This window comes from Cottoperca gobio, chromosome 1 (genome assembly GCF_900634415.1).
Source record: "Cottoperca gobio chromosome 1, fCotGob3.1, whole genome shotgun sequence".
NCBI lineage: Eukaryota > Metazoa > Chordata > Actinopteri > Perciformes > Bovichtidae > Cottoperca > Cottoperca gobio.
Genome location: NC_041355.1, coordinates 2,515,712 through 2,540,989, shown reverse-complemented (window position 1 = coordinate 2,540,989; position 25,278 = coordinate 2,515,712). Strand labels below are relative to the sequence as shown.

Genomic DNA, 25,278 nt, shown 5'->3' with positions numbered 1-25,278 from the left:
CTACTTGACAGTGCTCACATAATCCTGAGGGAGGTTTCCTTATGAAGTGCAGTGTTTTATTAAGTCTGGTATGTCCTACTCTCAGCCTTGTTAAGCTGTTCTCCTCTTTAGTGCTCCTTCCAGCTGTCCTCACAGTGAACACTTCTCGCTGTAATGCGTAAAGTTGTAGTCCTGTGTTTCCTGTATCCCAACTGTGTTGCCACTCCTTAATTATGCTTCTTTTGATTATTCCTTTGGCTTCAGATTTACTGAGTGGAATGTCCATGATTTCTTTATGTTTAAGAGCATGTTTGGCTAATGTGTCCACAATTACCTTAAGGGAGAAGTATCTTTGTAGTTGGATGTTGAATCTCAGAATGCCTTTGAATATTTGCCCAGTAATGCTTCATTAACTGTTTGCGTCTAATAGGTAATGACATTTCACCCATCTCAACCTGTAGAGCAGACACTGGAGTAGTTTAGAAAGCACCACAACAAAGTCTCAAACCTTGAGCTTGTACCACCTCCAACTTTTTTAATGAAGTTTTTGGAGCGGAACCATAAGAAACACACCCATAATCTAACACTGATATAATCAGCGATGATAAATATTTTTTATAACCTATCTGCTACATTACATCATTATTACATTACATTACATTACAGGTCATTAAGCAGACGCTCTTATCCAGAGCGACATACAGTGAACTAACTACAGGGACAGTCCCCCTGGAGCAACTCAGGGTTAAGTACCTTGCTCAGGGGTACAAAGGTGGCAGCCCTGGTATTGTACTCACAATGATTTTGTGTTCTGTTTGGAAGCCTTACCACTAAACCACTAGGCCATCACCACCTAGCTAGCACGTGCTAGTTCCTCAATCAGATCTTGTTAGACATCTCATTACATTCAATATCTTTTTACACTTGTTGGTGTTTATCTTATGAATATGTTCACTCCATGTTAGCTCTGCATCCAACCACATACCTACAAATCTGAAAACTTTCACTCGTTCTATCCGTTGTCCATACATCTTTATCTGTGCATCAACCCCTCTTTTTCTGGTGAACAATACTGTTTTAGTTTTTCCTACTGAAAACTTGAATCCCCACAAATATGACCACTTTTCAACCACATTAACTGCCTCTTGTATTTTTCCCATATTATGATTGCTGTTCTTTCCTCTTTTCCACAAGGTCCCATCATCAGCAAACAATGATGTTAGAGCTATTGGCTTGAAGTTCATTGGACTGGATGGGTCCTGGCCTGTTTTCCTAATAGGAATAATCACTGCCTCTTTCCAACCCTTTGGTCATTTTCCCACTTTCTATACTTTGTTATAAAAACCTAGCAACCTCCTAGATACTAAATGTCCTAAATGTTTTCGCAGTACATACCAGATTTCATCCTTCCCAGGAGATGTTAGTCCCAAATAAGATATTGCTCTCTTAATTTCTTTCAAAAGTAGATGGAGCATCTGTTGTACTGTTCATATCATCTCTTTTCTTGATTATTATTATTCCAGGATGAGCTGCTCTGTTAATTTCCCTTCCTTTCTTGCCCTCTTCAGTGAAGTTATCTGACCTATGGATTTGAACGAGCGCTTTCGCTATCGACTCTGCCTTCTCTTCATCAGAAGGAGGTGGGGGTTTAGTTGTGGGACCCAAATGGTTCTCCTTCACAGGTTTCACTCGATACACGTGAAAAGTGGGTTGTACTCGCATGGACCGTAGTAATTGCAACCTCACCGCTACTCGGTTGATTACCCTGGAGATAAGGAATGGACCCACAAACCGTGGAGCCAACTTGCGAGACTCCACCTGTAACAGAAGGTCCTTGGTGGACAACCACAACTTAGGTCCCAGTGTATATCTGGGCGCAGGGATTCTCCTCTTATCAGCCATCCTCTTGTAGGTGGCTGAGCTGTGGAGGAGAGCTTGTCTTGCCCGACTCCACATCTGACGACAACGAAGAACCATGGCTTGGGCTGAGGGAACACTGGCCTCCAACTCCTAATCTGGAAACAGAGGTTACTGATACCCATACACAAACTGGAAAGGGGACAAACCAGAAGAAGAGACAGGTAAAGTATTATGGGCATACTCAACCCAGACTAAGTGCTTGCTCCAGGTTGTGGGGTTCTGGGAGATGGGAGAAGTCTCTAACTCCTGATTCAGCCTCTCAGACTGTCCGTTGGATTGTGGTTGGTATCCAGACGTAAAGCGGACCTTAGCTCCCAGAAGCTCACAAAAATCCTTTCAAAAACGAGAAACGAATTGAGGACCTCGATCGGACACCACATCTTTCGGGAAACCATCGATCCGGAACACCTGAGAGAGAAGTACCGCCGGCGTCTCTTTTGCCGTAGAAGACCCAATGGCGGTTTACGTGAGTACTTGTTGCGTGCACATACTGGACAGGCCGCCACATACTCCCTGACTGCCTTCTCCATGGATGGCGACCAGAAACGCTGCCGGATGACAAACAGGGTCCTCTGAATTCGGGATGACAGGAGACATCTCTCAGTGGATGGCTGCACACCACTTGAAACTCAACCTTGACAAGTCCTAACAGCTTTTCCCATCCAAGACCTTACCATCAACATCGGCTCCTGGGTTGTTTCCCTGACTTTAACTGCAATGAATCTGGGTGAGACACTGGACGACCAACTGTCCTTCAGTGCCAACATCGCTGCAACATCCCGCTCCTGCAGACACACTCTGTACAACATCGGGAGGATTCGTCCCCGACTGACTCAGAATGTGACGCATGTTCTTGTCCAGGCTCTTGTCATCTCATTTGGCTTTTTTTAAGCTATTGTACTGCATTTAAATAATTAAATCAATTTGAAGCTAATGTACTTAGAATATTCTTGTTGTTCGGAGTTGTATCCTCATGATTGTTTGCACTTATTGTAAGTCGCTTTGGACAAAAGCGACAGCTAAATTAACTGTAATGTAATAGGGGATGGCAGACCGTGGTGGTGGTTCCCCTATTCAAAAAGGGGGACCAGAGAGTGTGTGCCAACTACAGGGGTATCACACTTCTCAACCTCCCTGGTAAAGTCTACTCCAAGCTGCTGGAAAGGAGTGTTCGGCCGATAGTCGAACCTCCCATTGAAGAGGTGCAATGCGGATTCCGTCCTGGTCATGGAACAACGGACCAACTCTTCACTCTCGGATCCAAGGATCCTGGAGAGGGCCTGGGAGTACGTCCATCCGGTCTACATGTGTTTTGTGGATCTGGAGAAGGCGTATGACCGGGTCCCCCGCGTGTTACTGTGGGAGAGGCTGCGGGAGTATGGCGGGAGTATGGGGTGAGGGGGTCACTTCGGAGGGCCATCTAATCCCTGTACGCCCAAAGCGAGAGTTGTGTCCGGATACTCGGAAGTCGGACTCGTTCCCAGTGAATGTTGGCCTCCGCCAGGGCTGCGCTTTATCACCAATCCTGTTTGTGATTTTCATGCATAGAAAATCGAGACGTAGTCGTGGAAGACAGGGGTTGCAGTTCGGTGGCCTGAGGATCTCATCGCTTCTCTTTGTAGATGATGTGGTCCTTATGGCATCATCAGTCTGTGACCTTCAGCAGTCACTGGATCAGTTCGCCGCCGAGTGTGAAGCGGTTGGGATGAAGATCAGCACCTCAAAATCTGAGGCCATGGCTCTCAGCAGGAAACCGGTGGATTGCCTTTTCCGGCTAGGGAATGAGCCCTTACCCCAAGTGAAGTAGTTCAAGTACCTCGGGGTCTTATTCACGAGTGTGGGGAAGAACGAGCGAGAGATTGGCCGGAGAATCGGAGCAGCGGGGGCGGTACTGCATTCTCTTTAACGCACCGTTGTGACGAAAAGAGAGGTGAACCAGAAGGCAAAGCTTTCGATCTACCGATCGATCTTCGTTCCTACCCTCACCTATGGTCATGAAGGCTGGGTCACCGAAGAACGAGATCACGGGTACAAGCGGGGCTGAAATGGGTTTTCTCAGACGGGTGGCTGATGTCTCCCTTAGAGATAGGGTGAGAAGTTCAGTAATCCGTGAGAGAATCTGAGTAAAGCCGCTGCTCCTTTACGTTGAAAGGAGCCAGTTGAGGTGGTTCGGGCATCTAGTAAGGATGCCAACTGGGCGCCTCCCTCGGGAGGTGTTCCAGGCACGTTCAGACTTCGGGGAAGACCCAGGACTCGGTGGAGAGATTTTATCTCCTCACTGGCCTGGGAACGCCTCGGGATCCCCCAGTCGGAGCTGGCGGATGTGGCCCGGAGAAGGGAAGTTTAGGGTTCCTTACTGGAGCTGCTGCCCCCGCGACCCGACTCTGGATAAGTGGTAGACGATGGATGGATAATATAATGTATCAATTATAACAGCACAATGATCTGACAGACAAGCATCAATTATTTCCATTTTGCAGATCAGAAAAACCAGACGATAACACTAGGTCAACTGAGGGCCTAGGTTATGAGTAGGTCCGGTGGAAAGCAGAGCAAGATTTAAAGACTCAACCAGATGCATAAGTTCACTTACAAGAGGCTTAGCAGGACAGCAGACATGAATATTAAAATCTCCAAGAATCAGAAGTCGATCAAAGTTGTGTATAGTGTTTAAGAGGAAGTCCGCAAATTGAGTGACAAAGTCTTATGTATTTAGACTGTTTTAATTAATTGCACCTCAAAGCTTGGGAAATGATCAGCGTTCAGTATGCGGCAGTTAAAATGTTTCTTAAACACAGCGGCTACACCCCCTTCCGCGGCTGGAGGGTCTAGATCTGAAAAAGTTATAATCGTTGGAAAAGAGTTCAACAAGTGGAACAAGATCACCAGCATTAAGCCCGAATTCTGTCACCAGTAAGAAATAAGCAAGAGGATAAAAGTCTTATTGGATATGGAATTTACGTTGATGAGCGCCACTTTGACTGGGATATAAATATAATCCGTCAACAGCTTGCACCACAGAGGGCGGAGATTCCAGAGAGTACACACTGGAAATTACTAACTAATAAAAAGTATTAAATCAATGTACACTCTGAGAGGGCTAGAAAGCCTCTCTAAACCAGCGGTGCTGGTCTACCAGCTACTTCCCATTAATGATGCTGGTCCATCAGCCTGCTGTTGCTGGTGAAGCTGAATTACCATTTTAGCTCATTTCTCTGTACATAAATATGCAGCCAGTACTTACATGGCCCGTGTAGTTGTAACTTCTTTGATTGTGTTTCTATGTATAAAATAAGTGAAATACAAGAGAACTGAAATAGAAATTAGGCGAGAGATATAAAGGAGATCTTTAAGGGAAGTAAATACATTTATTGTAATTACTTGGCATGAAATACAACACATACCATTATCTCCATGTTCATACAAATGCATTTACAAAAACAAATTAAAACTGTAAAAACAAATAAGAAAATATTAAAGAACGTTAACATTTGATTGGTATACTTTTTTTTTTAATTACTTGATAGCATCTCTTCAAGACAATGTACACACATTCATTATTTACAAACCGTAAAATGTGATGCACCATTCTACCTTGGTAACAAACATGTGTGATATGAATACGTTCTCCTTAAGCTTCTATATCTTCTGGCCTTTCCAGCAATAATGTTACAGTCAGTCTTCAAACAATATGCAGCAGAATAACAAATTATATAAACAGTGTTGCTACAATCAGCCATGCAATCCAATAACCCAAAAAAAACATACAATCTTCCTCTAACGAAGAAATAACCTCAGTGACCTCATTGCTGAGGTAGTGTGTAGAAATAGTGTGTGATCCAACACTTATTACAGAGTGTAACCCTGAAGTCAAGAGTGTCAAACTCCTTTTAGTTCCTCCTGTTACTCTTTAATCTCTGGAACCTCTGTGCTGCAGTGCTGCAGTGATGCACCTCCCCCCCCCCCCATGTGCTTTCTCATGACGACTTTCAAGGTATCATTAGACTGGATTTTCTTTTTGCATGTTGTACAAGAATATGGCTTCTCACCTGTGTGGGTTCTTATAAGTCTCTCTCGTGATGATTTATACTTAAAGTCTTTACCACATGTGTCACATTTTAAAGGCTGTTTACCTGTGTGAGTATCACAGTGCATCTCTGACAGGTGAGGGTTGTCTACATTGTTACTGTGACTTGTGCTTTCGTGATGTAGATTCTGTTCATTTGGCTCTGCAGTTCTAGTTGAGCCTGAGTCTCCATGCTTGCCTCCTTTCTGATCTTGGCTCTCAGCTACATGAGAGTTGTGAGAGAGGAGCTGGTGGTCACTTTCCTCATCAGTAGGAGTCAACATAAAGGTATCAGTCTCCTGCTTCAGTACAAGCTGCTCTCCCTCCTGACTGGTGCAGAGTTCCTCCTGCTCCTCTTTAATCTGTGGAGGCTCTGGGTCCTCTTGGTCCAGACTGGAGTTCCTCTCCTGAATACAGAGCTGCTGGTCAGAGAGGACCTCCTGATCCTTACAGACATGTTGCTGTGGGAGCTCTGGAGGGACAGAGAACAAAGGAATAGAATACTACTGTGGTGGCAAAGTAAAAGAATGCAGACAACGGAGCAAATTAATACCAGTTCATATTTAAACACATGGAATTATATATAAATCTAATTCCTTTGTTTGTTATCAAACTTATAAAAGTTGTACACACAGTCGAGGAAGAGGACGCAAACATTAGAGCTAGAATGGAAGAAGAGCATGTAGCTCTACAGAAGACTCTGGAGGACAAACGAATGAAAATACAGCATTTGGAAGCATTGAAAAGTCTCAATGCAGCACAAGCAAGGATGTGGGTGTATGACCAAGAAGATTCCATAAAAGAGTGGAAAGACATGCTGAAGAATGAGATGGGGGTAAATGACCAAGTGCGGACTCCCACAAGGCCTGTTCCACAAGCTGTGGTCACCTCCTGAAATGAAAGCACAGCAGAGTTGGTGAAGACACTAGCAGGTGCTTTAACTGCCAGTAGAGTTCCAGTTCCTGAAGCTTCGGTATTCAGTGCGAATCCATTGAAATATAACGACTGGAAACTCTCCTTTGAAACTCTGATTGATCATAAAGGAATTCAAGATAAAGAGAAACTATACTACCTTCGTAGATATGTAAGTGGACAAGCACAGAAAGCAATCGATGGCTATTTTCTACTCGGAACTGAATCTGCCTATGTTGCAGCATGGGAGATTTTGGAGGAGCGATATAGTAATCCTTTTACAATTGCGAAGTCCTACCGAGACAAGCTCCATGCGTGGCCCAAAATAGGGTCTAAGGATAGCTTTGAGCTAAGAGAGTTTGGTGATTTTCTCCGTAGTTGTGAGGCTGCCATGGTCCACATCAAGGCATTGGAAATCTTAAATGACTGTAATGAAAACAGGCAAATACTTTCAAAGTCACCGGATTGGCTAACTGCGAGATGGAACTGCAAGGTTATTGAAGTACAAGAAGAGATGAACCAATTCCCCTCCTTCAGCCAATTTGTCAAATTTCTGACAAGAGAAGCAAAAATTGCCTGCAACCCTATCACATCACTGCAGTCACTGAAACGGAAAAAACAAAAGTCCAAAGACGGCAAAGCTTTGGAGCAAAGGCACTGACCACAAGCTCCTATGAAAAGACTTTTGTTACGTGCATTTTCTGTAAGTCTATTGTAAGTCTAGTCCCAATCGGGCATATGTTGCACAAATGCAGGATGTTCATGGAGCAAACAATTACAGATCGAATTAAATTCATTCAAGCTGAAAAGCTATGTTTTGGTTGTCTCAGGACTGGTCATCACTCAAAGAGCTGTAGTAGTAGGAGTGTTTGTGACGCGTGCTGCAAAAGGCATCCTACCTGTTTGCACGAGGATCGAACCAAAGAACATTGACCACCAAAGGCTAATCAAAAGCTAAGTACAACTCAAAGGTACACAGAAAGACCTCAATCAACACAACACGAAGAAATGACCAAAGCCGCTACTTCAAATAGAGTAATTTGTGATGAAGTTAACACACAAACGGCTGCTATAGTTCCGGTCTGGCTTTCATCCACAACGCAACCAGCAGAAGAAATTCTTGTATATGCACGGCTGGATTCTCAAAGTGACACAACCTTTGTGCTTCGTGAAGTAGCTGAGGCTTTGGAAGCAGACAAAGTACCAGTCAAGCTCAAGCTCTCTACTATGACCTCAAGGTCCACAGTAGTAAGCTCCCAAAGAGTAAATCACCTACAAGTTAGAGGCTTTTACTCCGGTAAGAAGATCCCTTTACCACTGGTCTACACACGTGAGTTTATTCCAGCCAACAGAACTCACATACCAACAGACGGAACTGCAAGAGTTTTGTCCCATCTAGAGCATCTTCAAGAAGAGATTGCCCCTCTGCAAGACTGTGAAGTAGGTCTGCTCATTGGTTACAATTGCTCACAAGCCTTACTTCCAAGAGAAGTATCTGGCAAAGAATGTCAGCCTTGATAGATTATTATTGGCCATGGGAATCCCTGTGTAAATTATGGCGACGCCACTGGAATCAGCAATCGTATAGTAGTGAAACAAGTGACACCAGAGGTGGAACCTTCTCTCAATCTCAAAAATGAAATACACTATGTGAGCCGACTCAAAGTCCCTCAGACATATTAAGAGTCCTTGAATCAGACTTCTCAGAAAGGATTGGAGAAGATGATCCTGTTTCCCAAGAAGATCTCAAGTGTCAACGTTAAGAGAGAGCATCACACACAAAGAAAATGGCCACTATGAGATGCCATTACCGTTTAAAGGGGAAAGACCGAAATTACCGGACAACAAGACATGTGCGATACACCGCCTGAATAATCTTAAAAAGGAGACTGAAGAAAGATCCAAAGTACTACAAGGACTACGTAAACTTTATGGATGACATCATTTCACGTGGAAATGCAGAGAAGGTCCCTGAAGAAGAAATTGATAAAGATACGGCTTGGTACATTCCTCATCATGGAATTTATCATCCACAGAAAGCAGGAAAAATACGTGTAGTATTTGACTGTTCTGCTAAGTATCAAGAGACATCCCTCAACGACCATCTGCTCATCGGTCCTGACTTAAACACATTGGTGGATGTTTTGTGCCGCTTTCGACAAGATTCCATTGCAGCCATGTGTGATGTTGAAAGAATGTTCCACCAGTTTCAAGTGAAAAGGGAAGATCAAGATTATTTAAGATTCCTACGGTGGGAGAGTGGCAACTTGGAAAACAATACCTCAATCTACAGAATGAAGGTCCATTTGTTTGGAGCAGCCTCGTCTCCTGGCTGTGCCAACTTCGGCCTTAAACATCTGGCAGCACAAGGCCAAGGTCAGTTTAGTGAAGATGCCATTCGCTTCATTCGAAGAAATGTTTACGTCGACGATGGTTTGGCGAGCTTTCAAACTGAGAAGAAAGCCATCGAACTGAAAGAAGCCAGAGAACTTTGCCACACTGGAAAGCTAAGACTCCACAAGTTTGTTTCGAACAGTGAGAATGTGATGGAAACCATCCCAGAAGAAGAACGCACCACAACCAAAGATTTTAACATGGCCTTGACTTCACCGCATATGGAGAGAGCTTTAGGAGTAGAGTGGTGCATCACATCAGACTCTTTCAAATTCAGAGTGCAAGTAAAACTTAATCCTCTAACAAGAAGAGGTGTACTCTCTACAGTAGCGTCTGTTTATGATCTCTTGGGTTTCATGGCACCTTTCGTCCTTTTGGGTAAACAAATACTCCAGCAAATGTGCTGAGACAAGATCGGCTGGGATGAGGAACTTCCGGAAAAACTAAGGCCTCAGTGGGAGTTCTGGGTCAGAGACCTAACCAATCTGGCAGAAATATAAATAAAAAGATGCTTCGTACCATCAAGTTTCGGCAATGTCAAGACATATGAGCTGCACCACTTTGCGGACGCAAGTGTCTCTGGATACGGAGAATGTACTTACCTGCGTGTCATCAACGAATTAGATGAAGTCCATTGTAGTCTGGTAATAGGAAAGTCAAGAGTTTCACCAACCAAGGTTACAACTATACCAAGACTTGAACTCTCGGCCGCAGTTGTTGCAGTCCGAATCAGCGACATGCTCCGGAAGGAACTAGAAATCCAAGGTTTAAAAGAGTTCTTTTTGGACGGATTCCACAATTGTTCTTGGATATACAAACAATGATGTTAGAAGGTTTCAAGTCTTTGTAGCAAACCGCATACAGAGAATCAAGTCAAATACAAAGCCTGAACAATGGGCTTACATTGCCTCTGAAAACAATCCTGCAGATCATGCCTCTCGAGGTTTGACTGCAGAGCAACTTCAGACCTCCAACTGGTTAAGTGGACCAAAGTTTCTTTGGCAAAAAGAACTACCTGACAGAGAACACAAGGTGGGAGAAATCAAGGAGGATGATCCTGAACTTCGCAAGGCGGTTGAGTGTAACACTAAGGCAAAGGAAGACAGATCATTAATAGATCGCCTATAGAAATTCTCTGATTGGTCAAGGACAGTAAGAGCAATTGGTAGATTGAAAAGGCATGACAAATAATTCCACGGTTCAAAGGAAAGAACCAACAAATGTACAAGTATAGAAGCAGAACTTGTTATTATCAAGTTAGTGCAAGAAGAAGCATTCTCAGATGAGATAAAGAGATTAAAACAAAAGAAGCAAAGACATTAATCTGTACAAGTTGAATGCATTTGTTGCCGAAGATGGTATCGTAAGAGTGGGAGGACGCTTAAGTCAAGCCTCATTGCACCCACACGTAAAGCACCCTACAAAATTACATTTATTGTTGCATACATTTATTTGTTCTTGTCTGTGCTGTGTTGCTCTGTGAAGCACTTTGGGCGCTATGTATGAATGTACTGTATGTATGAAAGGTGCAATATAAATGAAGTTGAGTTGAATATTGTTTCTCACCTGTGTGGATTCTTGTATGATGAGACGTCAATGCTGATTTCCAAGTGAAACTTTTCCCACACGTGTTGCAGGAATATGGCTTCTCCCCTGTGTGGGTTCTCATGTGGCATGTCAAGCCACCACGAAATCTAAAAGCTTTCCCACATGTTTTGCAAGAATATGGCTTCTCACCTGTGTGGATTCTTATATGATAGTTCAATGATGATTTCTCAATAAATTTTTTCTCACATATTTTGCAAGAATATGGCTTCTCACCTGTGTGGATTCTTATATGACAGTTCAATGCTGATTTCCTAATAAATCCCTTCCCACATGTTTTGCATGCAAACGGCTTCTCACCTGTGTGGATTCTTATATGACAGTTCAATGATGATTTCTCAATAAATTTTTTCTCACATATTTTGCAAGAATATGGCTTCTCACCTGTGTGGATTCTTATATGACAGTTCAATGATGATTTCTCAATAAATTTTTTCTCACATATTTTGCAAGAATATGGCTTCTCACCTGTGTGGATTCTCGTGTGGATTGTCAAGTGACTATTATTTCTGAAAGCTTTCCCACATGTTTTGCATGCAAACAGCTTCTCACCTGTGTGGGTTCTTATATGACAGTTCAATGATGATTTCTCAATAAATTTTTTCTCACATATTTTGCAAGAATATGGCATCTCATCTGTGTGGATTCTCATGTGCTGTTTCAAGTGATCATTAAGTCTAAAAGCTTTCTCACATATTTTGCATGCAAACGGCCTCTCACCTGTGTGGATTCTCAGATGTTTCTCTAGTAATGATTTAATCTTAAAGTCTTTACCACATGTGTCACATTTGAAAGGCAGTTTACCTGTGTGAGTATCACAGTGCATCTCTGACAGGTGAGGGTTGTCTACATTGTTACTGTGACTTGTGCTTTCGTGATGTAGATTCTGTTCATTTGGCTCTGCAGTTCTAGTTGAGCCTGAGTCTCCATGCTTGCCTCCTTTCTGATCTTGGCTCTCAGCTACATGAGAGTTGTGAGAGAGGAGCTGGTGGTCACTTTCCTCATCAGTAGGAGTCAACATAAAGGTATCAGTCTCCTGCTTCAGTACAAGCTGCTCTCCCTCCTGACTGGTGCAGAGTTCCTCCTGCTCCTCTTTAATCTGTGGAGGCTCTGGGTCCTCTTGGTCCAGACTGGAGTTCCTCTCCTGAATACAGAGCTGCTGGTCAGAGAGGACCTCCTCCTCCTTACAGACATGTTGCTGTGGGAGCTCTGGAGGGACAGAGAACAAAAGGAATCAGGATACTACTGCAGACATGCGAGCAAATTAGTACCAGTAACCGTAACCTATTAAAACACATGGGGTTAAATATACATACAATTCCTCTGTTTTGTGTTATTACGTTTTACTCACCTATCCTGTGTAACTTTATTTCGGGTTTCCAAACGACATCCAGCAGTCTGCGCTGACGATGGATCTCTGCCTCGTACTCGACGACAGCTTCTTGGAAAACTCCGAATATTTCTTCAGCAGCAGCATTTAGTCGCTCGTTGACAAACTCTCTCAAACACTCAACTGAAGACATTGTTGCTTAACTAGAAGTCAAATATTCATCCACGCAACGACTACAACCTCGTCTCCCTGCTAGTTTCATACATCCAGAGAGCTGAGCTAACGCTAATAGTGCCTGTACTGTTAACTTCCGCTGCATGGCTTCTTCTTCTTCTTCGTTGGTTTTACGGCAGGGTTGTAACCAGTGTTAAGATGAATTACCGCCACCTACTGTGTTAGAGGATGGACTAGACTAGAAGGGTAGAATCATCTATTCCTTAAATGAAAGAAAGAAGAAGAATACACTTCACCGTAAATTCAATTATATTGATAAACTCAGTTTATTTCAAATATTGGACTAGTCTCCCTAACCCAATGTCCAAACATGTTTAAGACTCAGTTCTTTCCCTCCAAGCTTCCTGATTTCTGTTTTTTGTGTTTCTCGTTCTCAACAGTATTTTTGAAAGTGAAAAATGACATGCTCCACTGATTCCTCTACTTGACAGTGCTCACATAATCCTGAGGGAGGTTTCCTTATGAAGTGCAGTGTTTTATTAAGTCTGGTATGTCCTACTCTCAGCCTTGTTAAGCTGTTCTCCTCTTTAGTGCTCCTTCCAGCTGTCCTCACAGTGAACACTTCTCGCTGTAATGCGTAAAGTTGTAGTCCTGTGTTTCCTGTATCCCAACTGTGTTGCCACTCCTTAATTATGCTTCTTTTGATTATTCCTTTGGCTTCAGATTTACTGAGTGGAATGTCCATGATTTCTTTATGTTTAAGAGCATGTTTGGCTAATGTGTCCACAATTACCTTAAGGGAGAAGTATCTTTGTAGTTGGATGTTGAATCTCAGAATGCCTTTGAATATTTGCCCAGTAATGCTTCATCAACTGTTTGCGTCTAATAGGTAATGACATTTCACCCATCTCAACCTGTAGAGCAGACACTGGAGTAGTTTAGAAAGCACCACAACAAAGTCTCAAACCTTGAGCTTGTACCACCTCCAACTTTTTTAATGAAGTTTTTGGAGCGGAACCATAAGAAACACACCCATAATCTAACACTGATATAATCAGCGATGATAAATATTTTTTATAACCTATCTGCTACATTACATCATTATTACATTACATTACATTACAGGTCATTAAGCAGACGCTCTTATCCAGAGCGACTTACAGTGAACTAACTACAGGGACAGTCCCCCTGGAGCAACTCAGGGTTAAGTACCTTGCTCAGGGGTACAAAGGTGGCAGCCCTGGTATTGTACTCACAATGATTTTGTGTTCTGTTTGGAAGCCTTACCACTAGACCACTAGGCCATCACCACCTAGCTAGCACGTGCTAGTTCCTCAATCTGATCTTGTTAGACATCTCATTACATTCAATATCTTTTTACACTTGTTGGTGTTTATCTTATGAATATGTTCACTCCATGTTAGCTCTGCATCCAACCACATACCTACAAATCTGAAAACTTTCACTCGTTCTATCCGTTGTCCATACATCTTTATCTGTGCATCAACCCCTCTTTTTCTGGTGAACAATACTGTTTTAGTTTTTCCTACTGAAAACTTGAATCCCCACAAATATGACCACTTTTCAACCATATTAACTGCCTCTTGTATTTTTCCCATATTATGATTGCTGTTCTTTCCTCTTTTCCACAAGGTCCCATCATCAGCAAACAATGATGTTAGAGCTATTGGCTTGTAGTTCATTGGACTGGATGGGTCCTGGCCTGTTTTCCTAATAGGAATAATCACTGCCTCTTTCCAACCCTTTGGTCATTTTCCCACTTTCTATACTTTGTTATAAAAACCTAGCAACCTCCTAGATACTAAATGTCCTAAATGTTTTCGCAGTACATACCAGATTTCATCCTTCCCAGGAGATGTTAGTCCCAAATAAGATATTGCTCTCTTAATTTCTTTCAAAAGTAGATGGAGCATCTGTTGTACTGTTCATATCATCTCTTTTCTTGATTATTATTATTCCATGATGAGCTGCTCTGTTAATTTCCCTTCCTTTCTTGCCCTCTTCAGTGAAGTTATCTGACCTATGGATTTGAACGAGCGCTTTCTCTATCGACTCTGCCTTCTCTTCATCAGAAGGAGGTGGGGGTTTAGTTGTGGGACCCAAATGGTTCTCCTTCACAGGTTTCACTCGATACACGTGAAAAGTGGGTTGTACTCGCATGGACCGTAGTAATTGCAACCTCACCGCTACTCGGTTGATTACCCTGGAGATAAGGAATGGACCCACAAACCGTGGAGCCAACTTGCGAGACTCCACCTGTAACAGAAGGTCCTTGGTGGACAACCACAACTTAGGTCCCAGTGTATATCTGGGCGCAGGGATTCTCCTCTTATCAGCCATCCTCTTGTAGGTGGCTGAGCTGTGGAGGAGAGCTTGTCTTGCCCGACTCCACATCTGACGACAACGAAGAACCATGGCTTGGGCTGAGGGAACACTGGCCTCCAACTCCTAATCTGGAAACAGAGGTTACTGATACCCATACACAAACTGGAAAGGGGACAAACCAGAAGAAGAGACAGGTAAAGTATTATGGGCATACTCAACCCAGACTAAGTGCTTGCTCCAGGTTGTGGGGTTCTGGGAGATGGGAGAAGTCTCTAACTCCTGATTCAGCCTCTCAAGACTGTCCGTTGGATTGTGGTTGGTATCCAGACGTAAAGCGGACCTTAGCTCCCAGAAGCTCACAAAAATCCTTTCAAAAACGAGAAACGAATTGAGGACCTCGATCGGACACCACATCTTTCGGGAAACCATCGATCCGGAACACCTGAGAGAGAAGTACCGCCGGCGTCTCTTTTGCCGTAGAAGACCCAATGGCGGTTTACGTGAGTACTTGTTGCGTGCACATACTGGACAGGCTGCCACATACTCCCTGACCGCCTTCTCCATGGATGGCGACCAGAAACGCTGCCGGAAGACAAACAGGGTCCTCTGAATTCGGGATGACAGGAGACATCTCTCAGTGGATGGCTGCACACCACTTGAAACTCAACCTTGACAAGTCCTAACAGCTTTTCCCATCCAAGACCTTACCATCAACATCGGCTCCTGGGTTGTTTCCCTGACTTTAACTGCAATGAATCTGGGTGAGACACTGGACGACCAACTGTCCTTCAGTGCCAACATCGCTGCAACATCCCGCTCCTGCAGACACACTCTGTACAACATCGGGAGGATTCGTCCCCGACTGACTCAGAATGTGACGCATGTTCTTGTCCAGGCTCTTGTCATCTCATTTGGCTTTTTTTAAGCTATTGTACTGCATCTAAATAATTAAATCAATTTGAAGCTAATGTACTTAGAATATTCTTGTTGTTCGGAGTTGTATCCTCATGATTGTATGCACTTATTGTAAGTCGCTTTGGACAAAAGCGACAGCTAAATTAACTGTAATGTAATAGGGGATGGCAGACCGTGGTGGTGGTTCCCCTATTCAAAAAGGGGGACCAGAGAGTGTGTGCCAACTACAGGGGTATCACACTTCTCAACCTCCCTGGTAAAGTCTACTCCAAGCTGCTGGAAAGGAGTGTTCGGCCGATAGTCGAACCTCCCATTGAAGAGGTGCAATGCGGATTCCGTCCTGGTCATGGAACAACGGACCAACTCTTCACTCTCGGATCCAAGGATCCTGGAGAGGGCCTGGGAGTACGTCCATCCGGTCTACATGTGTTTTGTGGATCTGGAGAAGGCGTATGACCGGGTCCCCCGCGTGTTACTGTGGGAGAGGCTGCGGGAGTATGGCGGGAGTATGGGGTGAGGGGGTCACTTCGGAGGGCCATCTAATCCCTGTACGCCCAAAGCGAGAGTTGTGTCCGGATACTCGGAAGTCGGACTCGTTCCCAGTGAATGTTGGCCTCCGCCAGGGCTGCGCTTTATCACCAATCCTGTTTGTGATTTTCATGCATAGAAAATCGAGACGTAGTCGTGGAAGACAGGGGTTGCAGTTCGGTGGCCTGAGGATCTCATCGCTTCTCTTTGTAGATGATGTGGTCCTTATGGCATCATCAGTCTGTGACCTTCAGCAGTCACTGGATCAGTTCGCCGCCGAGTGTGAAGCGGTTGGGATGAAGATCAGCACCTCAAAATCTGAGGCCATGGCTCTCAGCAGGAAACCGGTGGATTGCCTTTTCCGGCTAGGGAATGAGCCCTTACCCCAAGTGAAGTAGTTCAAGTACCTCGGGGTCTTATTCACGAGTGTGGGGAAGAACGAGCGAGAGATTGGCCGGAGAATCGGAGCAGCGGGGGCGGTACTGCATTCTCTTTAACGCACCGTTGTGACGAAAAGAGAGGTGAACCAGAAGGCAAAGCTTTCGATCTACCGATCGATCTTCGTTCCTACCCTCACCTATGGTCATGAAGGCTGGGTCACCGAAGAACGAGATCACGGGTACAAGCGGGGCTGAAATGGGTTTTCTCAGACGGGTGGCTGATGTCTCCCTTAGAGATAGGGTGAGAAGTTCAGTAATCCGTGAGAGAATCTGAGTAAAGCCGCTGCTCCTTTACGTTGAAAGGAGCCAGTTGAGGTGGTTCGGGCATCTAGTAAGGATGCCAACTGGGCGCCTCCCTCGGGAGGTGTTCCAGGCACGTTCAGACTTCGGGGAAGACCCAGGACTCGGTGGAGAGATTTTATCTCCTCACTGGCCTGGGAACGCCTCGGGATCCCCCAGTCGGAGCTGGCGGATGTGGCCCGGAGAAGGGAAGTTTAGGGTTCCTTACTGGAGCTGCTGCCCCCGCGACCCGACTCTGGATAAGTGGTAGACGATGGATAGATAATATAATGTATCAATTATAACAGCACAATGATCTGACAGACAAGCATCAATTATTTCCATTTTGCAGATCAGAAAAACCAGACGATAACACTAGGTCAACTGAGGGCCTAGGTTATGAGTAGGTCCGGTGGAAAGCAGAGCAAGATTTAAAGACTCAACCAGATGCATAAGTTCACTTACAAGAGGCTTAGCAGGACAGCAGACATGAATATTAAAATCTCCAAGAATCAGAAGTCGATCAAAGTTGTGTATAGTGTTTAAGAGGAAGTCCGCAAATTGAGTGACAAAGTCTTATGTATTTAGACTGTTTTAATTAATTGCACCTCAAAGCTTGGGAAATGATCAGCGTTCAGTATGCGGCAGTTAAAATGTTTCTTAAACACAGCGGCTACACCCCCTTCCGCGGCTGGAGGGTCTAGATCTGAAAAAGTTATAATCGTTGGAAAAGAGTTCAACAAGTGGAACAAGATCACCAGCATTAAGCCCGAATTCTGTCACCAGTAAGAAATAAGCAAGAGGATAAAAGTCTTATTGGATATGGAATTTACGTTGATGAGCGCCACTTTGACTGGGATATAAATATAATCCGTCAACAGCTTGCACCACAGAGGGCGGAGATTCCAGAGAGTACACACTGGAAATTACTAACTAATAAAAAGTATTAAATCAATGTACGCTCTGAGAGGGCTAGAAAGCCTCTCTAAACCAGCGGTGCTGGTCTACCAGCTACTTCCCATTAATGATGCTGGTCCATCAGCATGCTGTTGTTGGTGAAGCTGAATTACCATTTTAGCTCATTTCTCTGTACATAAATATGCAGCCAGTACTTACATGGCTCATGTAGTTGTAACTTCTTTGATTGTGTATTTCTATGTATAAAATAAGTGAAATACAAGAGAACTGAAATAGAAATTAGGCGAGAGATTTAAAGGAGATCTTTAAGGGAAGTAAATACATTTATTGTAATTACTTGGCATGAAATACAACACATACCATTATCTCCAAGTTCATACAAATGCATTTACAAAAACAAATTAAAACTGTAAAAACAAATAAGAAAATATTAAAGAATGTTAACATTTGATTGGTATACTTTTTTTTTTAATTACTTGATAGCATCTCTTCAAGACAATGTATACACACATTCATTATTTACAAACCGTAAAATGTGATGCACCATTCTACCTTGGTAACAAACATGTGTGATATGAATACGTTCTCCTTAAGCTTCTATATCTTCTGGCCTTTCCAGCAATAATGTTACAGTCAGTCTTCAAACAATATGCAGCAGAATAACAAATTATATAAACAGTGTTGCTACAATCAGCCATGCAATCCAATAACCCAAAACAGACATACAATCTTCCTCTAACGAAGAAATAACCTCAGTGACCTCATTGCTGAGGTAGTGTGTAGAAATAGTGTGTGATCCAACACTTATTACAGAGTGTAACCCTGAAGTCAAGAGTGTCAAACTCCTTTTAGTTCCTCCTGTTACTCTTTAATCTCTGGACCCTCTGTGCTGCAGTGCTGCAGTGCTGCAGTGATGCACCTCCCCCCCCCCCCCCCATGTGCTTTCTCATGACGACTTTCAAGGTATCATTAGACTGGATTTTCTTTTTGCATGTTGTACAAGAATATGGCTTCTCACCTGTGTGGGTTCTTATACGTCTCTCTCGTGATGATTTATACTTAAAGTCTTTTCCACGTGTCACATTTTAAAGGCTGTTTACCTGTGTGAGTGTCACAGTGCATCTCTGACAGGTGAGGGTTGTCTACATTGTTACTGTGACTTGTGCCTTTCGTGATGTAGACTCTGTTGATTTGGCTCTGCAGTTCTAGTTGAGCCCGAGTCTCCATGCTTGTCTCCTTTCTGATCTCTGCTCTCAGCTACATGAGAGTTGTGAGAGAGGAGCTGGTGGTCACTTTCCTCATCAGTAGGAGTCAACATAAAAAGGTATCAGTCTCCTGCTTCAGTACAAGCTGCGCTCCCTCCTGACTGGTTCAGAGTTCCTCCTGCTCCTCTTTAATCTGTGAAGGCTCTGGGTCCTCTTGGTCCTCTTGGTCCAGACTGGAGTTCCTCTCCTGAATACAGAGCTGCTGGTCAGAGAGAACCTCCTCCTCCTTACAGACATGTTGCTGTGGGAGCTCTGGAGGGACAGAGAACAAAAGGAATAGAATACTACTGTGGTGGCAAAGTAAAAGAATGCAGACAACGGAGCAAATTAATACCAGTTCATATTTAAACACATGGAATTATATATAAATCTAATTCCTTTGTTTGTTATCAAACTTATAAAAGTTGTACACACAGTTGAGGAAGAGGACGCAAACATTAGAGCTAGAATGGAAGAAGAGCATGTAGCTCTACAGAAGACTCTGGAGGACAAACGAATGAAAATACAGCATTTGGAAGCATTGAAAAGTCTCAATGCAGCACAAGCAAGGATGTGGGTGTATGACCAAGAAGATTCCATAAAAGAGTGGAAAGACATGCTGAAGAATGAGATGGGGGTAAATGACCAAGTGCGGACTCCCACAAGGCCTGTTCCACAAGCTGTGGTCACCTCCTGAAATGAAAGCACAGCAGAGTTGGTGAAGACACTAGCAGGTGCTTTAACTGCCAGTAGAGTTCCAGTTCCTGAAGCTTCGGTATTCAGTGCGAATCCATTGAAATATAACGACTGGAAACTCTCCTTTGAAACTCTGATTGATCATAAAGGAATTCAAGATAAAGAGAAACTATACTACCTTCGTAGATATGTAAGTGGACAAGCACAGAAAGCAATCGATGGCTATTTTCTACTCGGAACTGAATCTGCCTATGTTGCAGCATGGGAGATTTTGGAGGAGCGATATAGTAATCCTTTTACAATTGCGAAGTCCTACCGAGACAAGCTCCATGCGTGGCCCAAAATAGGGTCTAAGGATAGCTTTGAGCTAAGAGAGTTTGGTGATTTTCTCCGTAGTTGTGAGGCTGCCATGGTCCACATCAAGTCATTGGAAATCTTAAATGACTGTAATGAAAACAGGCAAATACTTTCAAAGTTACCGGATTGGCTAACTGCGAGATGGAACTGCAAGGTTATTGAAGTACAAGAAGAGATGAACCAATTCCCCTCCTTCAGCCAATTTGTCAAATTTCTGACAAGAGAAGCAAAAATTGCCTGCAACCCTATCACATCACTGCAGTCACTGAAACGGAAAAAAACAAAAGTCCAAAGACGGCAAAGCTTTGGAGCAAAGGCACTGACCACAAGCTCCTATGAAAAGACTTTTGTTACGTGCATTTTCTGTAAGTCTATTGTAAGTCTAGTCCCAATCGGGCATATGTTGCACAAATGCAGGATGTTCATGGAGCAAACAATTACAGATCGAATTAAATTCATTCAAGCTGAAAAGCTATGTTTTGGTTGTCTCAGGACTGGTCATCACTCAAAGAGCTGTAGTAGTAGGAGTGTTTGTGACGCGTGCTGCAAAAGGCATCCTACCTGTTTGCACGAGGATCGAACCAAAGAACATTGACCACCAAAGGCTAATCAAAAGCTAAGTACAACTCAAAGGTACACAGAAAGACCTCAATCAACACAACACGAAGAAATGACCAAAGCCGCTACTTCAAATAGAGTAATTTGTGATGAAGTTAACACACAAACGGCTGCTATAGTTCCGGTCTGGCTTTCATCCACAACGCAACCAGCAGAAGAAATTCTTGTATATGCACGGCTGGATTCTCAAAGTGACACAACCTTTGTGCTTCGTGAAGTAGCTGAGGCTTTGGAAGCAGACAAAGTACCAGTCAAGCTCAAGCTCTCTACTATGACCTCAAGGTCCACAGTAGTAAGCTCCCAAAGAGTAAATCACCTACAAGTTAGAGGCTTTTACTCCGGTAAGAAGATCCCTTTACCACTGGTCTACACACGTGAGTTTATTCCAGCCAACAGAACTCACATACCAACAGACGGAACTGCAAGAGTTTTGTCCCATCTAGAGCATCTTCAAGAAGAGATTGCCCCTCTGCAAGACTGTGAAGTAGGTCTGCTCATTGGTTACAATTGCTCACAAGCCTTACTTCCAAGAGAAGTATCTGGCAAAGAATGTCAGCCTTGATAGATTATTATTGGCCATGGGAATCCCTGTGTAAATTATGGCGACGCCACTGGAATCAGCAATCGTATAGTAGTGAAACAAGTGACACCAGAGGTGGAACCTTCTCTCAATCTCAAAAATGAAATACACTATGTGAGCCGACTCAAAGTCCCTCAGACATATTAAGAGTCCTTGAATCAGACTTCTCAGAAAGGATTGGAGAAGATGATCCTGTTTCCCAAGAAGATCTCAAGTGTCAACGTTAAGAGAGAGCATCACACACAAAGAAAATGGCCACTATGAGATGCCATTACCGTTTAAAGGGGAAAGACCGAAATTACCGGACAACAAGACATGTGCGATACACCGCCTGAATAATCTTAAAAAGGAGACTGAAGAAAGATCCAAAGTACTACAAGGACTACGTAAACTTTATGGATGACATCATTTCACGTGGAAATGCAGAGAAGGTCCCTGAAGAAGAAATTGATAAAGATACGGCTTGGTACATTCCTCATCATGGAATTTATCATCCACAGAAAGCAGGAAAAATACGTGTAGTATTTGACTGTTCTGCTAAGTATCAAGAGACATCCCTCAACGACCATCTGCTCATCGGTCCTGACTTAAACACATTGGTGGATGTTTTGTGCCGCTTTCGACAAGATTCCATTGCAGCCATGTGTGATGTTGAAAGAATGTTCCACCAGTTTCAAGTGAAAAGGGAAGATCAAGATTATTTAAGATTCCTACGGTGGGAGAGTGGCAACTTGGAAAACAATACCTCAATCTACAGAATGAAGGTCCATTTGTTTGGAGCAGCCTCGTCTCCTGGCTGTGCCAACTTCGGCCTTAAACATCTGGCAGCACAAGGCCAAGGTCAGTTTAGTGAAGATGCCATTCGCTTCATTCGAAGAAATGTTTACGTCGACGATGGTTTGGCGAGCTTTCAAACTGAGAAGAAAGCCATCGAACTGAAAGAAGCCAGAGAACTTTGCCACACTGGAAAGCTAAGACTCCACAAGTTTGTTTCGAACAGTGAGAATGTGATGGAAACCATCCCAGAAGAAGAACGCACCACAACCAAAGATTTTAACATGGCCTTGACTTCACCGCATATGGAGAGAGCTTTAGGAGTAGAGTGGTGCATCACATCAGACTCTTTCAAATTCAGAGTGCAAGTAAAACTTAATCCTCTAACAAGAAGAGGTGTACTCTCTACAGTAGCGTCTGTTTATGATCTCTTGGGTTTCATGGCACCTTTCGTCCTTTTGGGTAAACAAATACTCCAGCAAATGTGCTGAGACAAGATCGGCTGGGATGAGGAACTTCCGGAAAAACTAAGGCCTCAGTGGGAGTTCTGGGTCAGAGACCTAACCAATCTGGCAGAAATATAAATAAAAAGATGCTTCGTACCATCAAGTTTCGGCAATGTCAAGACATATGAGCTGCACCACTTTGCGGACGCAAGTGTCTCTGGATACGGAGAATGTACTTACCTGCGTGTCATCAACGAATTAGATGAAGTCCATTGTAGTCTGGTAATAGGAAAGTCAAGAGTTTCACCAACCAAGGTTACAACTATACCAAGACTTGAACTCTCGGCCGCAGTTGTTGCAGTCCGAATCAGCGACATGCTCCGGAAGGAACTAGAAATCCAAGGTTTAAAAGAGTTCTTTTTGGACGGATTCCACAATTGTTCTTGGATATACAAACAATGATGTTAGAAGGTTTCAAGTCTTTGTAGCAAACCGCATACAGAGAATCAAGTCAAATACAAAGCCTGAACAATGGGCTTACATTGCCTCTGAAAACAATCCTGCAGATCATGCCTCTCGAGGTTTGACTGCAGAGCAACTTCAGACCTCCAACTGGTTAAGTGGACCAAAGTTTCTTTGGCAAAAAGAACTACCTGACAGAGAACACAAGGTGGGAGAAATCAAGGAGGATGATCCTGAACTTCGCAAGGCGGTTGAGTGTAACACTAAGGCAAAGGAAGACAGATCATTAATAGATCGCCTATAGAAATTCTCTGATTGGTCAAGGACAGTAAGAGCAATTGGTATATTGAAAAGGCATGACAAATAATTCCACGGTTCAAAGGAAAGAACCAACAAATGTACAAGTATAGAAGCAGAACTTGTTATTATCAAGTTAGTGCAAGAAGAAGCATTCTCAGATGAGATAAAGAGATTAAAACAAAAGAAGCAAAGACATTAATCTGTACAAGTTGAATGCATTTGTTGCCGAAGATGGTATCGTAAGAGTGGGAGGACGCTTAAGTCAAGCCTCATTGCACCCACACGTAAAGCACCCTACAAAATTACATTTATTGTTGCATACATTTAGTTTTTCTTGTCTGTGCTGTGTTGCTCTGTGAAGCACTTTGGGCGCTATGTATGAATGTACTGTATGTATGAAAGGTGCAATATAAATGAAGTTGAGTTGAATATTGTTTCTCACCTGTGTGGATTCTTGTATGATGAGACGTCAATGCTGATTTCTGAGTGAAACTTTTCCCACACGTGTTGCAGGAATATGGCTTCTCTCTTGTGTGGGTTCTCATGTGGCCTTTCAAGTGACCATTTTTTCTGAAAGCTCTCCCACATGTTTTGCAAGAATATGGCTTCTCACCTGTGTGGATTCTCATATGACAGTTCAATGCTGATTTCTTAACAAATCCCTTCCCACATGTTTTGCAAGAATATGGCTTCTCACCTGTGTGGATTCTTATATGATAGTTCAATGCTGATTTCCTAATAAATCCCTTCCCACATGTTTTGCATGCAAACGGCTTCTCACCTGTGTGGGTTCTTATATGACAGTTCAATGACGATTTCTCAATAAATTTTTTCTCACATATTTTGCAAGAATATGGCTTCTCACCTGTGTGGATTCTCATGTGCTGTTTCAAGTGATCATTAAGTCTAAAAGCTTTCTCACATATTTTGCATGCAAACGGCTTCTCACCTGTGTGGATTCTCAGATGTTTCTCTAGTAATGATTTAATCTTAAAGCCTTTTCCACATGTGTCACATTTGAAAGGCTGTTTACCTGTGTGAGTATCACAGTGCATCTCTGACAGGTTAGGGTTGACTACATTGTTACTGTGACTTGTGCTTTTGTGATGTAGATTCTGTTGATTTGTCTCTGCATTTCTTGAGCCTGAGTCTCCATGCTTGCCTCCTTTCTGATCTTGGCTCTCAGCTACATGAGAGTTGTGAGAGAGGAGCTGGTGGTCACTTTCCTCATCAGTAGGAGTCAACATAAAGGTATCAGTCTCCTGCTTCAGTACAAGCTGCTCTCCCTCCTGACTGGTGCAGAGTTCCTCCTGCTCCTCTTTAATCTGTGGAGGCTCTGGGTCCTCTTGGTCCAGACTGGAGTTCCTCTCCTGAATACAGAGCTGCTGGTCAGAGAGGACCTCCTCCTCCTTACAGACATGTTGCTGTGGGAGCTCTGGAGGGACAGAGAACAAAAGGAATAGGATACTACTGCAGACATGCGAGCAAATTAGTACCAGTAAGCCTAACCTATTAAAACACATGGGGTTAAATATACATACAATTCCTCTGTTTTGTGTTATTACGTTTTACTCACCTATCCTGTGTAACTTTATTTCGGGTTTCCAAACGACATCCAGCAGTCTGCGCTGACGATGGATCTCTGCCTCGTACTCGACGACAGCTTCTTGGAAAACTCCGAATATTTCTTCAGCAGCAGCATTTAGTCGCTCGTTGACAAACTCTCTCAAACACTCAACTGAAGACATTGTTGCTTAACTAGAACTCAAATATTCATCCACGCAACAACTACAACATCGTCTCCCTGCTAGTTTCATACATCCAGAGAGCTGAGCTCACGCTAGTAGTGCCTGTACTGTTGACTTCTGCTGCATGGCTTCTTCTTCTTCTTCTTCGTTGGTTTTACGTCGGGTGGCAACCAGCGTTAAAATGAATGACCGCCACCTACTGTGTTGGAAGGTGGACTAGAATCATCTATCGAGGAGAAGCGCTGAA

The 25,278-nt window shown here is 43.4% G+C and overlaps 1 protein-coding gene across 1 annotated transcript; it reads right to left on the bottom strand.

Annotated features, from left to right (window-relative positions):
* Positions 1-1,873: 1,873 nt before the first annotated feature.
* LOC115007132 (zinc finger protein 135-like) lies at positions 1,874-25,278 on the bottom strand. The gene is made up of 6 exons (XM_029429846.1): positions 24,860-25,278; positions 23,726-24,718; positions 6,385-6,437; positions 2,391-2,447; positions 2,081-2,232; positions 1,874-1,994 (listed from the first exon to the last, which is right to left on the bottom strand). Exons 1-6 carry the CDS (start codon positions 25,029-25,031, stop codon positions 1,874-1,876), a joined length of 1,548 nt encoding a protein of 515 aa, XP_029285706.1. The 5' UTR covers positions 25,032-25,278.